General features: G+C 38.5%; 1 protein-coding gene across 1 annotated transcript in view; it reads right to left on the reverse strand.

The window, feature by feature from the left end:
* The window catches only part of Pias1 (protein inhibitor of activated STAT 1), a 117347-nt gene that overhangs the window by 27785 nt on the left and 71306 nt on the right, over positions 1 to 18256 (reverse strand). Inside the window, exons 5-7 of the mRNA XM_057766866.1 lie at positions 14754 to 14844; positions 13909 to 14043; positions 7499 to 7604 (exon numbers count right to left, since the gene is read on the reverse strand). Of these exons, the coding sequence (XP_057622849.1) occupies positions 7499 to 7604; positions 13909 to 14043; positions 14754 to 14844 (332 nt within the window). The remainder of the gene's footprint in view (positions 1 to 7498; positions 7605 to 13908; positions 14044 to 14753; positions 14845 to 18256) is intronic.

Raw genomic sequence — 18256 nt, forward strand, 5'->3', positions numbered from 1 at the left:
TGGCCTATCTGAGTCTTTGGACTTGAGCTCAACTATGCTTCCCTGCTTCTCCAGTTTGCAGCTGGCATACTGTGGGACTTCTCAGCCTCCAGAGACATGTAAGCCAATTCCTCTATTAGTATGTCTCCCAATCTTCCTATTTTTATCCCCCTGGTTCTTACTCACTCTAGAGGACCCTGAGTTAGACACTGTCTACTTTGCATGTCTTTACCATCCAGTCCAGCAGCACCCTCCTACACTGTAATGTTAACAGTGACTGTCTGAGCGTTGTGTAAACTTGCACTTAAATGCAGCAACAGCATAATATCAGCCCTCAAATCAAAATTCAGTGGTCAGTACTTAGGCAACAAACAGAGGAGGAAGACAACAACAGTAAGTCAGAATTCTGACTTGACAAGTCACTTCAGTAACTTTTTCCATAAATGAGAATAATATCACAGCACTGGATAAAATGAGTTTGACTCAATGAAAAATGTCATAAAATACCTAATATTATAATTAATAAATGCTAGTAGTTGATACTTAAAATGATTTGCACGTTTCCTTTCTCTTGGAGATAGATGTTCTGAAATCATGTTTGCAGATTTCTATTACAACAAGCAAACAGACAAAAATCTCCTTTTGTAGCAGACCAAATCATAGCCTTAAAATACCTCTTTTAAAAAGTGAGGTAACGTAGGTTCTGCTGTTCAGGCTGAGGGTTCAAATCTATTCCGCAATATACTGGTCATCTTTGATGCCATCTGGCAGCTCCTGAGGGAGAATGGCTAGCTGATCTCTGTACTGCAGTATCAGAAGGAGCTGTGTGAACAAGTGTGTGCAGCACCAGCATGTGTTACACAAAAATCTCATTGACTGAGCTACCATGGCAGATGCTGACACAACCAGTCTTACAAAGGCAGTGGAATAATCTTCCAGGAGGCTGCTGTTAGGAGGAGTGACAAAATGGAACAAATCTCCTGAGAAACAGACAACACTAACCAACTGAGCTATTTTGAATATGGGTAAAAAGTCTGTGACTCTTTTTAAGCTGTGAAGAAAACTACTAGCTTTACCATATTCTTAATGGAAATCTGTTAGTGATAAAGCATATCCCACAATTAGGGACTGAACCCAGGGCCTTGTGCCTGCTGAGCACGCAAGTTCTCTCCCATGGAGCTATATGCCCAGTCCTGCCCTGGTAAAGATACTACTAGGGTTTTGACTGGACTGAATCTCTTGATGAATCTGGGGAACTGGCATGAGTTGTGCTGAGTCTTCTGCTCTCCTAACATCTGATGACATAGTTTGTTCATCTAACTCCAGTCTTTTGCTCTAACATCTGACATCACAGTCTGTCCATTAACTCAAGTCTTCTGCTGGGTTTCTCATTAAGTTTTCAGCACCTACACCTTGCACATCTTTTATGCCACATGTCTCTAAGTATCCAAAATTTTCTTGTTACACATTAGTAATAAATACAGTTCAGTTACATGTATTGATCAGGAATTCACTGATTCGTGTTATTTGTTCTAGCAGCTTCTTTAGAGATTCTTTGGGTTTTTTTCTATGTAAATAATCTGCAAATAAAGGTAATAATTATTTATGCATCCTTAATCTTTATTTTATTTTTCTTTTCCTTGTTGAGCTGTGTAGGACCTCAGGGCAATGGTAGGCACCAACACTCTAACTTTATTCATAGTCTTACAAGATTCAAGTGTTTACCACTAACTAGGATACTTTTTTTTTTTGTAAATGTTTGTATCACTGATGTAGTTCCTTTCTTGTTTCATTAATATTTTGCTGAGAGTTTTATCAGGAATAGATGTTAAATTTAGATAACTGGCTCTTTTGCATCATCTAAGGAGGTAGTAATTAAATAATTTTTCTTTTTCAGTTTTTCACAAAAAGTGAATTATAGATTAACTTTCCAATACTCAATCAACTTCCTGGAATACCATTTTTCATAAGGGACTTAAAATAATCAAAATACCTCTGAAAAAGAAAAAGGGGTAGACTGTTTTCAAGGCTTGCTAAGAGGTCTCAGTTATTCCTGAAATAGATTCACATACCTATGGTCAACCAGTTTGTGACAAAAAGCTAAAGAAATTAAATGACGAAAAACTACTACTTTAAAGCAATATTGCTTGAACAGGTAGACACCAAAGAAGCAGGAAAAACAAACCTTTGTACCCTGCTAAAGACAGTTACTGCTCTGTGATCTGTGGGAAGTTCTCTAGATATGGTTTTCTTGTTGTTACTATGATCTGCAGTGGTAAGAGTATTTTATGACTAAAGTTGTAACTAGTCACGTATAAAACTCATCTTGCTATTGGATCCATTTTTTTGTTTTTTGCTTGTTTGTTTTTGAGACAGAGTTTCACTGTGTAGCCACGAAAATCCTGGAACTCACTCTGTAAAAGAGGCTGTCCTTGAACTCAATGGATTTGCCTGCCTCTGTCTCCAAAGTGCTAAGAGGAAAGGCTTACATCTCTGTTGCCCAGCTGGACTCCTATTCTTATGAGTTACTATTAGCTTTAGCAACATGAGGCTGCATTAAATAAATTGAAATATAAATTTAATTTAAAATTCAGTGTCTTAGTTGTACTAGTCACATTGTAAGTGTTCAGTAGCCAATCATGTACAATTATTTCAGACTGCCCTACTAGATGGTGCTATTCTGGGATATAAATGCTTGGTTTCATTTAATATCAGAATGTTTTAATTCAGTCTTTTAGAATTTGGGGGTGAAAACAACCAAACACATTAGGCTCAACAGAGGAGACAGAACACTCTGAAGTCTGATCTCTCTCCACTTCCTTTCATCAGTTCATCCAATCCCTGGGTACAGAAGCACATGCGTGTGGAAAGCTGTGAGGAAGTCACAAATCTGACATCACAAACAGTAACAATAACTCAACAAAATGTGAGAATTTACTGTGCGTTAAGGAACTGTGTGAGGCAGTGAGAACTCTAAGAAGAATGAGATGAAAGCCAGCAGAAAAGATGCTCAGTGTGGTCCCTTCCAGATGATGGGCACCAAGAGACTCTGGAGGTGCTGGGAAACAAAGGACCACTGGAGTGAGGCAGTGAAGCATAGAGAACACTCGGAGGAGAGGGGTAATATGTTTTTGCAAAGTAAAATATAAGAAGAGTAAAAGAGAGATCTGGGGAAGTACTAAGAAAGTCACATCAGTGTTGTATGTCACACTAATGAAGCTGGAGATTTTACTTCACTGGTGTCAGGGGTTCAGGAGATAATGAGAATGGTAAGATCAGATAAGTTAGTAAGTTAGGTATCCAGGAAAGAGGCAAGAAAGGCCAAGAAAGGGGTGGAATATATCATTTAGGATGAAGCTTCTAAAGATAAAGACAAGATTTAAGGATTTATATGAGGGCAATGACAGAAGACATATTTGAGAAAGGTTTAGGTTGTTAGTTTTAAATTCTTGATTCTGATGAAGTAGAACAATGTTTAGGTGAAGGTAGTCAGTTTATGCAATCTCAAATTTGAGGAGAGACCTGAATGGAGATTTATATTTGGGAATTTGTACTAGTTTAAGCAGTAACAGTGAATGTGAAAAGCAAAACAAGCATGGAATCCCAGGGAACATTTACGATACACCCACATCTGCACCCCAGGGTCTCACTACATAGCCTTGGCTGGTCTCTTAACTCACAGTCTACCTCTCCCTCCCCATGCTGGGATTAAGGGCCACTATGCCCAGCATTAGGATGCTTCTCTCCAAGAGTCCCCTGAAGGAACTTGGCTGAGGTTAAGGGAGGAGATAATTTCAAAGAGAAAGAGGTTGGTATCAAATGCAACGAAGTATCCAAAGTAGAAATGCAGTGAGAACACCACTGCAGTCACTGCCTGAGCACATTCAGGGGGGCTTGGGACTCAAAGACTGTGAGTGGCATGGAGTAGGAACACAGAGCAATGCAGACCACCTTTGTTGAGAGCAATTGGATAAACAAGAAGCAGAGGTGTTTTTTGTTTGTTTTTATTGTTGTTGTTGTTTGAGACAAGATCTCACTGTCTAGCATTGGCTGGCCTGTAGATCAGGCTAGTCTTGAACTCACAGAGATTAAAGGTGTGTGCCACCATCGCCCAGCAAGAAGTATAGTTTTAAGGTATGAAGGAGACCTAACAGGAGACCCTTAAGAACACTGGAGGAGACAACAGGAACTAGAAATGTGAGTGAAGAAAAGCCGGGCGGTGGTGTCGCACACCTTTAATCCCAGCACTCGGGAGGCAGAGGCAGGTGGATCTCTGTGAGTTCGAGGCCAGCCTGGTCTAGAAGAGCTAGTTCCAGGAAAGGAACCAAAAGAGCTACAGAGAAACCCTGTCACGAAAATAAAAAAAAAAAAAAAAAAAAAAAAAAAAAGTGAGTGAAGGACCAGTGAGGTATCAGGTCGGGTTAAGGCTGTTCCTGAGCACTGGCACCTTCCTTGCACTCACACCTCAGTTCTCACAGTTGAAGAGTGCAGTCAGCTCTTTCACAATCTCATCTTTTAAATCCCATTTTCATTTCTGAAAATAGCATTAATGTGGAATACAGGCCAATGCAATACTCAGTGGGTTAAGGTACTTGCTGCACAAACTGACCTCCTGGAACACATGCAAAGGTGGAAGGGCTCCAAAGTGTCCTGACTTCCACCCCCAATACACACACTCTCTCTCTTTCTCATACACCCCCCCCCCCAAACACACACTTGTTTTGCTTTTTTAAGCGAAAGGGTGCTAGTTGCTCCAGAGCATCAGACTTGCCCCTCCTTGCTCATCCTCCAGCTGATGATCAGATCTTTCAAATCTGACCGTGCATTCCTCTGTTTAAGAATCCTTTTATGGCTTTCTATCACTTACCTTTACAGCACCTATGAATTTAGAGACCCCCACCCACACCCATCTGGGCTAGTCTCATCCTTTTCAATATTGTTGTTTTCCTTTTCACTGGGCATATTCCCTTCCTATCCTCAGGCTTAACAACTTCTCCTCTTCCAATACTGTCCTTAGCATCACAGACAGAGCAGTAGAATGCCCTGTGGTGTCTCTTCAGAGTTCCCTGTCTTCCTTTCTCAAGGCACATGTCACAACTATAACTTACTAATGACTTGGTTGGTCTTTCCCATCAGACTGTAAACTTTCGAAAGATACAGAGAAGGTGTGGTCTTGTGTAATATTGTGCTCTGCTGTTACTAGATCACAGCAGATTCCTCATTTAATTTCTTGAACGAAAATATAGAACTCATTTCATTCTCTCTTGACGTTTTAATTGTGAGCCTAGCCTTTACTGGCTGAACTATTGCTCCAGTCCACAGAATGCATTTTCTCAATGAAAAGCCTAAATTTTAAATATCAAGCACGGACTTGACTAATACTACTGCTAGCAGACCTTTCTTACAAGGCTAAGAATGACTTACAATCAATGCAATTATAATCAAGTTCAAGTTTCAAAAATTCCCAAGAAAGTCTGGTGGTGGTGAAACACACCTTTAATCCCAGCACCCGGAGGCAGAGGCAGGTGGATCTCTAAGTTTGAGTTCAGCCTTGTCTACAGAGCAAGTTCCATAACAACCAGGAATGTTACACAGAGAATGTCTCAAAAAACAAAAACAATCCTGAGAAGTGACATTTTCTCGTAACTTAAAACATTTTATTTTTATAAATATGAAATATAAGTATATTTTATAAAATACATTTTAATTATCTAATTTTTGGGAAAAGTTACTTCTTTACTGGTAACATAGGGTAAAGCTGCAATATATTCTTTACTGGTAAAATCCAATTAATGTTACATTTGTTCACCTGGCCAACAAGATAAAATAGAACTGCCATAAAATTCACTCAGCCTAAGGCTTAAGGATGCAAAATAACTAACTCTGGAATTAAGCAGTTTTGCTGCTTAACAGTAGCTGGATGGGGTTCCTAGAAATGCCAACCCAGCCCCCCATGACAACCTTTAGGTGGCACTCTAGCTGCAAGTGCAGAAGAAACAAGAGCCTGTGCAAACAACCCACTTTGTTGTTAAACCTGAAAGCTTCGCCTGCCTTCTTCCTAGGTATCTTTGTCTTTTCTACCATGTTTTACTATATAATTCCATAATTCTTTCTGACTAGCTGATATTTATCAATGTAGGGCAAGAATAAAGACTGTCAGTCAGAGATGACTCCAGATATGCTGTAAAAAGGAAAAATGCCTCTCTTGTACATTTCTTCCAGGTAGATGTCTAATCCTTTCTTTTCTGTCAGGATCCCCACTATTTTCTTGTCTCTGACTCATGGAGCCTCCATTCCCTTAGGTGTACAAACAGGGCTTTTGTTTTAGTTCCTCTTCTGACTCAGCTCAGATGATCCTCCTGCCTCAGCCCTCGGAGTAGCTGGGGCTATAGGTGTGTACCATCATGCCCAGCTATTCACATTTTCAAAGGAGCCTTAGTATAGAAAAAAATGTCCAGTTAACTACTGCAGGTGCTCAGATCAACGGGGGTGTTGGGATCTGTCACTCTGCTACAGAAACGGTAGAGAAGTATACAAGTTGTGCTCTAAGGGAGCTGTGAGGAAGTTGGCCTAAGCATCCTATTTCTTCCCATCAGAATGCTAACAACAAATCCTGAGAATAGGCTGCTATTATGAACTCATTTTAAGAGCTTCAAGTGCAGGATGTGGTAGCCCATGCCTACAATCTCAGCACTGGAGCAGGAGGATCACAGCAAGTCTGAAACTAGCCTAAGCTAGAGTCCAGGATAGCGGTCACACTACTGCATGTGCTGCTTCCTAAGCACCGAGACTCTGCCTGTAAATTCTCCTTACAAAGAACCCACATCTTTTGAAAAGAGAATTAAGGAAGAACTTAGACCATCTCTTAAGAAAAGTTAATGATGCTTGAAATTTGAGACAGAACTCCATATGCAGACCTTAATTCCAATTTTAACATATAAAAATGAAACATCCGAGGAGGAGCTGTATGTGTGTGGGGTGGTGGTGATGGTCATTGTATGCATGGATAAAATATTTTTAGAAATCATGTGTTGCAACCTATTGTTACAGATAAGAAATTTGAAAATGTGCCCAAGGTCCATCCCACTGAATTCTTTGGTTTTGGTAAAGCAAGCAGATAGCCATCATATGTGCATTTCTCCTGGATCTAAAGTATCCTTGAAAACAAAAATAATGTTCTTGAAATCCATGCCAAGATGTCCTTTCCATCTCCTAAAATTTCTTAAACGTTGGTTTTAAGAAGTTGTAATAAAATATTGCATTCAGGAAGTAACTTTACAAAGAAATTTTAAGATCTGTAAAACACAGATCATCAAATATAGTTTCACAACAAAGACATTAGAACTACCTTTAGATATTAATTTAAAATCTCACAATACTAGGTTCTTGGAGTTTTTAAACCTCTACAACAGGCTCTAGTTTAAAAAAAAACCACTAAAATTTGAGTTGCGAAAAAACACTACTCTAACCTTAACGAGATAGTTTAGCTGCATATATGAAGTAAGTTTATCATACGTACTTAAAGCTCTAGAATGATCCGGATTCCTTATTCCCTTTGCTCGTAACCTCTGAAGAAGAACTGTTGAGGACAACTGTTTTACAAGATATACTGCCATGGAATAGGTCTGGAAAAAAAAAAGATGTAGAAAACCAATCACATATTTAAGTAAACAGCACATCTATTTAACCCCACAGTGACAGGGAAAGAAAACTAACCCTTATTGCAGCGCCTACTGTGTGTCAAGTACTGTCTTAGGTGTTCTGGTAAATCCTGATTGATACGTAGCTCAGGTGGTTAAAAACCTGTTTTATGTGTGTGTGGATGAGAAAACTGAGGTAGCGAAGCAAAGAAATTGGCCTAACTTGTAGCAAGCGTCAAGCTGAGAACTTCAGCCTAGGGCTGCTGCACTCATTAGCACTGAGTGCTTGAAGTTAATAGATTTAAGATTTTTATATGAAAGAACATTATTAAGACTAAATATAAGCCAAGGCTGTTAAGATGTTGAAGGTATCATAAACTGTATTTAGTAGGTATCACATATTCTAAAATAGCAGCTATTAAGTATTAATAATGAGATGGGCTGTAAGTTCACTTATTTAGTGCCTCACTACGCCTGGGGTACCACTAGATCCTAAAGACACTTAGGCAGTGTGCACGTCATGCAGGTGAATCAGTAAAAGCTGCACAGAGAAGCGCTGCTTGAAGATGAGTATTGGATACCCAATGCCTACAGGGACTACTTGAGAAGATGGTACAAAAAACAGGTAGCAAGCCAAGCTGAATGAAGGGTATATTATTGGGAAAGAGGAAGACAAGAGGGCCAAGACTATGAAGGGACAAGAGAGAAAGGTTACAGATCTTTTTCTGTTTCATGCTGGGATCAAGTAGATCCAGACACTTTAAAAGAAGTGAGAAAACAGAAGTTACCATCTTCTTTATAGCAACAGTTTTTAAGGCATTCCTGATATACACTACAGATCTTATTTCAGCTTTGCCTGCAGCCTTTAGGAGGAAACAGGTGGTACTGCTCTATCTTGAAAGGCTGATGAAACTGAGGCACAGATTACACAATATGCTTATGATCATGTAACTATTTGGATGGGTGAGCAGTAGAAACCAAGAGGAAAGGGCAAGGACTACAGGAGACAGCAAGGGCCATGCAGTTCCACGAATTCTTGCTTCTACATACCAGAATTCACTAGAACCTCTTAGCCTAGCCCTACGAACATTCTAATCTAATCCATCCTGCACTGTTAAGAACTAAAGTAGGGCCTGTACATGTTAATAAGGCACTCCACCACTGAGCTGCTTTCCCAGACTTAGCTTTATACTTTTAAATATGTATTTGCCTCTTAGCAACAGGAGGGCACATCCTGCAGAACCCTCTGCAAGGTTACACTTCCTGTGAAGTCCAGAAAGCTATCTGGGATCAATGCTGAATATTTTCTGGGGGAAAAAAAAACTGAGATAGTGAACAGCAAATTTACTTATAAGTACAACTCAGTATTTTAAAGAAAAACAAGTAACTTTACAGTGTGCCTACATTTTAAAGTACACGACTCACTAATCTAATACAGAAGTGGTAAAGCATCTTTTAGGAGGAAACCCAAACCCTGTTTACCATCATTCCTTAATTGCTTAATGCTTCAGGTCAAACAGAAACTGGAGAGATGCTAATCAACAATGAGACTCTGGACTGACAGCTTCAATGTTCAAACTTGGAAATACCCCAGGGCTTTCTATTAGTATTTATGATGAGATCAAGGTAAAAAAAAATCCAGTTCAGTGAAAAGGTATGTGTGCTCTAGTGGAAACATGTAGTCAGAGAAGAAAATAAAAGTTGCAGGAATGTGAGAAATGAAATTCCCCTTGTACCAATGTCACAAGGGGATATTACACAGAAAGATCCTCCAAAACAGTGGCTAAGTAGACAGTATTTCTGCTGGCCCCTCAAGGGCCAACTCATATATATCCTCTCACATTGTCAATTTGTCTGCATTTTCCCCAAAGTCTGTAAAATTGTAAGTTCATAAGATACTTTCCCCATAAACACATTTGGTCCTTCTGTCCCCCTTTATAATAGTGTCCAAATGATTCCTCCATCCACACGAAAAGTTTAATAAATGCTAAATAAAGTAAAATGCCACAGAATCGAGCAAGAAGCTACAATACGCTTCTCTCCTTCAGGTACGGTGTGGAGTTTACTTATTTTCTTTGAAAAGACAAATTTCTTCCTTTTCGCTTCCTCTTCCCCGACTGCTCTCTCTTTGTACTAGGGTTTCTCTAGAGCTTCCTGTAAGTTAGACAATCCTTCCACTAGGATAACTCAATCTCGTCTTTACTTTTTATTTTGAGACAGGTTCTCACTCAGTTATGCAGGCTGGCCTGGAAATGACCAGACAGGTTTTAATTTTGAGATTCTCTTGCCTTAGCCTCCTGAGTAGGTGGAATTACACCCCTACACCACCAGGCCAAGCAATAGACTATCAGTAATACAGCACAACATTCTGCATGGACTATTCAGAGCAGTCTCATAAGGTAAAATAAACTAGTGATTTTAAAATAATGTAATTATCATCTGAGATTTACAAAATAATCTTGTTTTACAAAAAAATAAAAACCAAAACCAAAAACACACATACAAAAACCTTGTTGTGTGTTTTGTTCTATGGGGGGGGGCGCTATACACTAAAACCAATGGTAACATATTAATTAGTTGAAAGTAAAAATATAACCCTGATAGGTTTCAAAATGATGCTATAAAATTCAAAATTCATTTCTGCTTGCTTTTGTTAATTAATAGGCAAGGCCTCGTGTATCCCAGGATGGTCTTATACTTGTTATGGAGTCAAAGATGATGTATTTCTGATCCTCCTGCATCTACCTTCTGGCTACTAGAGAATAGACATATGTCACCACCTCCAGTTTATGGAGTGCTTAGGATAAAAGCATGGGTTTTGTGCATAGTAGGCAAGTATTTTACCAACTAAATTACATTCCCAACACCCCAAATCCATTTCTAATAACAAAATTCGCAGAAGAGGAATATTATAAATATATAATATATAATTAATGTAACTAAGTTCTAAACTAATAGTGGGTCTGGGCTTGATGGCACATGTTTTTAATCCCAGCACCCAGGAAGCAGAGGCAGGTGAATCTCTGTGAGTTCCAGGCCAGCCTGATCTACATGAGTTCTAGGCCAGCTAGTGAGATCCTGCCTAAAAACAAAACAATCAAGCAAGCAAACCAAACCCCTTCAAGGTGGGACTCAGAAGCTATGAGCACTTGAGGACCGGAGGTTAGGGTTTTCTTACAAAAGTTTCTGACTAGTGATGGAGACAGGAAAACTGCTGGGGTCTGCTGTCTTCTGTTAGGTCTGGCTACCTTGCCTCAGAGGTGCATCAAAGAGTGATAGAAGAGGACACTGATGCCATCTCTGGCTTTTATTTATACACACACACACACACACACACTCACGCGCGCGCGCACACGTACACACATTCTAATACTAAATATTATGACAGCAGTAATATTCTCCTTAACAAAAGATGTTGAGTAGCACCTATGATATATTTAAAAAGTTGTAGCTAGTAGAAGAAATAAGGCATATGTTATGTATTTGTGTAAATGACAATATCAAGTTATATACCACCTTCCTGGAAATACAAAAAGATCAACTAAAAAAACCCAAACAAACCAATATCTAAATTTAAGTAGGAAATGTCCACAAACAAGAAGTTTTAGAGTAAGTCAACAATAAATAAACCCTATAAAATTTAACAGGAACAAAAGATACACTGGAAATAGCAACTAAACCAACACAGGAATTACAAAGGATACAGGACTTACAAAGACAGATACTAAGCCTAATCAGTTACAGGGGAGCATTGAGGAAAATTTGAGTAAATGGAGAAACATGGTTCCTAGAGTTGATAACAGTGAGTATCACCACTAACTACCTCCACTTCCCAGTTCCCTAACTTCCACCTGGGATTCTACAGAAATCCTACTCAAGAGTCTGAGGAAGACACCTAGAGGTTGAGTGAGGAAAGGAGAGGAAGGCACATGGTTAAGTAATTCCACAGTTCATGTGGCAAAATAAATGTGAAGAGAAGGTTCACTGTCTCATGCTAATAACTTTCCCAACTTTCCTCCAACTCCTTCTTTGTAACTTCTCTCTTAGTTTAACTCATACTTCCTACCTGATATATTGAAGAGAAATCACCCGATCAGAAGATAGCTCTCCAACTGTTTCACTATGCCATTAAAGAAGTTGTCCTTCTTGCCTACTATGAGCTTATTCAAGAATGTAATTCAATGCTGATTATCCCTCCTTCCAGTTGTGTCTCTCACATTCTAAAAGATTTCCACCATCATCCAGACACATTAAAAATTCTCCCTCTAAGACAAAGAATTCTCAGTCTCACATCCTTCCAGTTTATCTCCTCTCTCCTAAGTGACAGGCTTATAATTCAACATCTCTACAGCTTTCCTCCAGCCCATAACACCAGAACACTCCAATCTTCTATCAAAACTATTTCTGCTAAGGTCACTTGTGCGTTCTCAAGTTGAACAGTTATTTTGTGTCCGTAAGTTTATTCATGTGTTCATGTGGAAGCCAAATATTGACATTGGGTGTTGCTTCTAAATCACTCTAGGCTAAGGCTCCCATGAACACTTCTGGAATAGTTGGTTTCTAAGATGTGATGATTTGGGCACCTACCTCAACTACTTAATGATTCTAAGGAGTAACTCTGTTCTAAAAGGAATCATGCAAACGTTCTCCTTAAAAAGAGAAAATGCTGCCGGGCAATGGTGGCGCACGCCTTTAATCCCAGTACTTGGGAGGCAGAGGCAGGTGGATCTCTGTGAGTTCGAGACCAGCCTGGTCTACAGAGCAAGTTCCAGGACAGGCTCCAAAGCCACAGAGAAACCCTGTCTTGAAAAACCAAAAAAACAAAACAAAACAAAACGAGAAAATGCTTACCTTTGACCTTTCCTACAAAGCCCTGTGTGGTTTGCCCCTCAGTCACAGTGAAACCCTTTCAGCTGCTTGGCAAAGCAGAGGCTCATCCCTGCCATTGGGTTGCTGTGTTTCCTCTGAATGTTTCCTGACTCCCATCCTTCTCCTAGCTCTTCTCTCAGTCATTGCTTCCATAGGGAAGCCCTTCCCTGAACTCTCTTCTCTTTCAAGTCCTTGACTACCCTAATATCCCAGTCATTTTTCCTCTATGCACTTAAACACAAAGACATTTCTTGGTGTGTTTGTGTAGAGCCCCCAGATCTCAGGCCCCAGAAAAACAAGGGTGTGTTCTCTCTACACTATGCAGTGACACACAGTCAACAAATCTTAATTCATGGGTATCCTAGAAAATGAAAGCTAGGCTAAGAAACAGTATAGAAAAAGTTCAGAAACAGAATATAAAAAATCATGTAACAATGATGGCTTCAGAGCTACAATTTACTTAGAACTAGGTTAGCTAGTGAAAATAAATTTCTCATACAACATATGAATTCAAGATGGATTAAATATTTAAAGATAAAACAAGAAACCTTTGTAGTTTAGTAGTCTAGCTTGTTAACAGTTTGGCAAGCATGGGTAGACAGAGGATGATAGGAAGAAGAAAAGAGTACAAAGCAAAAAGCTGGTTAACAATTGGTGCTATGAAAATGTAAATCTACATACAAATAACCACACAGATTGAAAAGCTGTATCAAAGGGTACAAGATGTATCAAAGGGTAAATTCTCAACATATTAAATCTAGTAAGACAACTAAGAAAAGGACAAAAAAGACATGGACATAGATGCAAATTTAAAATGTTAATAGTTATAAACACCAAATATGTTCATTCTCACCAAAAACAAAAGGGGTACTAAATGCTAACATTTACTTAATGGTGAAGAATTTTAAAAAGATAATATTGTTGCAGGCATGCAAATAAACACTAAAAGTCAGAGAACACATTTGTACATCTTTGGGGAAAGCCATCTGTCAATGCACACAAAACTTCTCAAAATTCCTCATATTCTTTGGCTCAAAAATTCTACTTCTGAGAATTTACTGTAAGGAGATCATCATGCACGTATGCAACGCTACAGCTGCCAGGACAGTATTCAAAGATCAGTATTCAACATCAGAGAGTAGGCCAAATAGTGGCATATTCTTACCACCATATGATATAGTCATTTAAAATGCTGCAGAAGAATATGTAACAACACGGAAAGAAGTTTATGATAAATTTATAGAGTGAACAACCAATGGAGACTACACGATCCTGCATCAAGTAGAAATAGGTTAAAAACTCACAGTGAGACAAAAATCCTTGTCTACTCGCTCACAGTATAATTCACATATTACAGACAACCACAGTAATTAACCCTTCCTCATGACAGGAAAAGAGTTACAAACAAAAGCTTACTTACCCTTCCAATTTCTGCCGTCCAAGAAACAACAATGGTGTTTGGTACTGTCGTGGACAACCGGACAAGTGAGGTGATATTAATTGGTCTGCTAGGTCGCTTTGGTTCCACACCATTTTTAGTAGGTGGAAGGTAACCCTAAGGAAAAAAAAATAATTTATTTATACTATTTCCACAGGTATTTCCATTTCTTAAAACAAAAAAACTAAACAAACTACAAAGTACAGGCTAGAAAATACAAACGATTTCATTAAAAAGTAGAGAAGCAAACATTTATGAGTTACCTAGACAATAATCTCTCTAAACAACCTAATAGTTTCACTTTAGCAAGTCTGAGAAAAAAACAGTGATAGAAATTCAAAATCTCTTAAATCAAAATGAGTTCGTAATGGCTTAAAGAGGTATATAAGGAACATTTCTGAGGAAAACAAACACAGCTCCCAGCATTACTTCATTTAAGGCACAGAGGCCCTGACGAATTCTGCTCACTACAGGCATACAGTTTCACAGGAATATAGCTGAGTGAGATTCTGTCTCCCTAAACCAAGCACAACACCGATGCTACTATGGGCAATGCTATAATTTTCTCCTCATGGCTCATGTCACAACTGCTAACTGAAGTCTGCAAGTCTCACCTAGTCACATGAATATATATAAAATGTCTCCATCCTGTGGCAGTGGAGCTGACCACAGGGTCTTTTCAATACTAAGCAAGCACTCTACCACTGAGCATCATCCTCAGTTCCTCAAGTGTTTCTTAACCGTAAAAGTGCAATTGAAAACATCTAAGATGACTTATGTAATAGTCACATGGATAATGTTATTCAAAAACTGTTTTTAGAACTTACTGGAAGGCTGCAAGGTTTTGTATTCACTTTCACACAAAGGTTGGGTGGGAAGTGATCTTCTTGTGGACAACTGGTTTCTGACAAACAAAACCTAAACGGCAAAGGTAAAGTTTAATTTCCTTTATAAAAGATAACCTCTAACATTTTTATTTCATAGCTAACTTGAAAGATGATCAATTTTAAAATAGAAAAAGAATAAGAAACATAGGCAAATAGGCTTAAAACACAGTTGCTCTTTGAACAGTGGTTTGAATTATACAAGCCTGAATATGTATGTGCATAAATTGTGGTGACTTAAACAAACTGGAAGAAAAACCAGTTATCGGAGATGTTGAAAAACATCAAGAATTTAGATAACCCCAAAATGCATAAAATATGTGGATAATAGTGTTCCTTCTAAGTTACCATAAAATACACATAGATCTACTATTCAAATGTCAAAGTCCATCAAATTTATGTTCACAGACCAACCACACCTGGTTTCATTCTCAATCAAAGTGAAACAAACACAAAGCTGAGATATTAAGTCATAACTGTACAAAACAGCAGCCCACTATGCTTCTTGAGGGATGTCATAGAGCCTCCTGTTTCTGGGCAATTGAAACACATCCCGAGTATGTACTAGGGACAGAAGTGAAAAGGAATTAAGAGTAAACAATTATTTCTCAGTGTCTATAAAAGTAAACAGAGTGAGAACAAGAATTCCAACACTGCCTCCTGTTTCTAAGACACTGAGGATCTACTTCCCGCAGTGCAGGATCAGTCATCTCTTTGAGCAGTCCTTCAATCCCATAAACAGTCACAGTAAAAATGGCCATCTCATATGCTTCTTGTTCGTTTTTACCAATATAGCAGTAACAAAGTATGTGGTAATAAGCTGTCTAGGATCAGTCAACTGTTCAGTTAGGTTTGGGGGAGACTCCAAAATTACATGAGGTTGGGCATAGTGGTCACATCTTCAATCCTAGCAGTCAGGGAGCAAAAACAGGAGGATATCTGTGACTTCCAGCTAGCCAGGGCTATGTAGCAACACCCTCTCTTAAAATAACCAAAAAGGTTACATGTGGATTTAGGAGAAGAGGTGGGAGTTTGTCTCCTTAACTCCTTATATCTCACCTAAGTTGCATAAAGTCAATAATAAATAGTTCCATCAAGTATCTGGATTAGTAATTACAACTACCACTTTGCAATAGTGTTAATGATGGCTTTAGAATTATTTAATTATCTTCTGAGGGACAGAAGCTTCCTCAGATATTATTAGCAGGTATTAAAAATCAATTTTTCAACTTTTAATTTTTTTGAAATTATATCATGTCCCTTTTCCTTGCCCTCAACCCCCTTTCCTTGTTCTCTTTTAAATTCATAGCCTCTTTCTTTCTTCAACTGTTTTGTGTGTGTGTTTCTAAGTATATAAATATAGTACGCTAATCCATAAAATGTTAGCTGTATGTACAGGTCTTCAATTTGATCATGTCATTTTGGATAACCAGTTGGTGTGCTCTTCCCTAGGGAAGACTATTTTTCCTGTTCTCAATATTCCTTAGTTGTTTGTAGTTTCCTTGTCTAAGATTGAGGAGGCATCATGAACTTTCAATTTTTTTTTTCCTTTTTAAGGCTCTGTAAGTTGAATAAACTTTTAAAAGCCTAAGCCAAAACAATTAAACCTTCTATTTAAAGACTTTCCCAGAGCTTCAAACTGGTTCATGTGTATTATAAAACAAAGAAGACATATAGCATACAATAGTTCTGATACTGCCTTTGAAATATTTTTTTTTGCTTCTCAGTAGAATATACTGAAAACATAATTTCAGGGCCAAAACCCCACTCCTAAGACCAAGTTCTGTCCAATGAGCCAAGGAGCTCCTTCACTACTGGAGAACCAAAGCCACTGAATAATCACAGCATTTGTGCTGCATCTGCATAAAGTAGAACACTGTTTCAGAAAGTCACAAAACAGGGCTGGAGAGATGGCTCAGAGGTTAAGAGCATTGCCTGCTCTTCCAAAGGTCCTGAGTTCAATTCCCAGCAACCACATGGTGGCTCACAACCATCTGTAATGGGGTCTTGTGCCCTCTTCTGGCATGCAGGCATACACACAGACTATTGTAAAATAAATAAATAAATAAATGTTTAAAAAAAAAGAAAGTCACAAAACATTTATTTCTAAATTAAATGCGTAATTTTTTGTGAAAACGAAGGCTAGATACACAATTTATAACTTCTCATCTGACTGATTGACTTTTACTAAACCAGATAAGTGTTTTTTTATTACTTCCCATTCCCAATATACAGCCATCTTTTACTCCATTTTTACAGCAAACTCACAGCACCTCTGGGCTGTACAGGAGGAGAGCCCTCCTTGTGAATTCTGTGGAACATTCATTACATGCAGTCATCTGCTCTTCACATCTGTTGTGAGGTCTTAATGTGCCAGCTATGGAATCTGTGTACAGGAATGGTTCACATAAAGGAACCACTTTGCCATGTCAAAAAGCACATGAGTGCACACTTATACATACATATATACATACATGCACCCCCACAAACATTCGTTTTTAGAAAAACAATCCATAGTTTCCAAAAGATTCTCAATTGGTTAAGAAATACTAATTTACAACCCCTTTGCTAGAAATGTTCCCAGGAAACAGCTATCAGAGTTCACAGAGATAGGTATAAACCCAGTAGAGATCTTCATTACAGGTTATTTCTTTTGTCATTGTTATCATTTTGTTTTTATTTTTGAGACAGGTCTTACTATGTATTGGCAATCCTCCTGCCTCTGCCCCATGAGTGCTGGGATGACAGGAGTGTGTCACTGCATCTGACTTACAACAGTAAAACGATGCCACAGCTTATAATTATTCAAGTGCAGTGATAAATTCAAACAAAGACACCATGATTCCTGAACCTGTAGGAAAAGAATAATCTACATGACAAGTGACTCCTCATTCTATTAGGTAAAAGGTGTCTCAAAACTGAAGGCAAAAGAGGGGCCAACAGTTTCTGTGAGACACAAAGACTGACAGCACAAAACGTTTTAGGTGATTTTTTGTTCATAAAAATCTAGAGATAAATTTTAACTGAAAATGGCTAAGAAAGGCTGAGTGTGGTGTTTTACAACCTTAATCCCAGCACTCTTTGAGTTCCCAAAATTAGTCTGGTCTGCAAAGCAAATTGAAGAAGAGCCAGGATTACATAGTAAAAGTCAGATTCAACAAACAAACAAAACTGTAAATAAAAAAACAAAGGTAGGAATACAACAGCTTTCTAATTTTAAAAGATGTATGTGAGTCTCTGTGTTTGTAAGAATATGTGTGTGCAGGTGACTGCAAGATCCCTTGGAGCTGGAGTTATGGTGGTTGTGAGCTGCTGAATATGGGAACCAAATTCTTATCCTTTGCAAGAGCAGCAAGTACTACATAGTTAGTTCCAGGTCAGCAAGGATTATGTAGAGAGACCCTGTTTCAAAAAACAAAACAAATAAAAGTAACAGCAGCAACAGC

Source organism: Chionomys nivalis, chromosome 4 (genome assembly GCF_950005125.1).
Source record: "Chionomys nivalis chromosome 4, mChiNiv1.1, whole genome shotgun sequence".
Taxonomy (NCBI): domain Eukaryota; kingdom Metazoa; phylum Chordata; class Mammalia; order Rodentia; family Cricetidae; genus Chionomys; species Chionomys nivalis.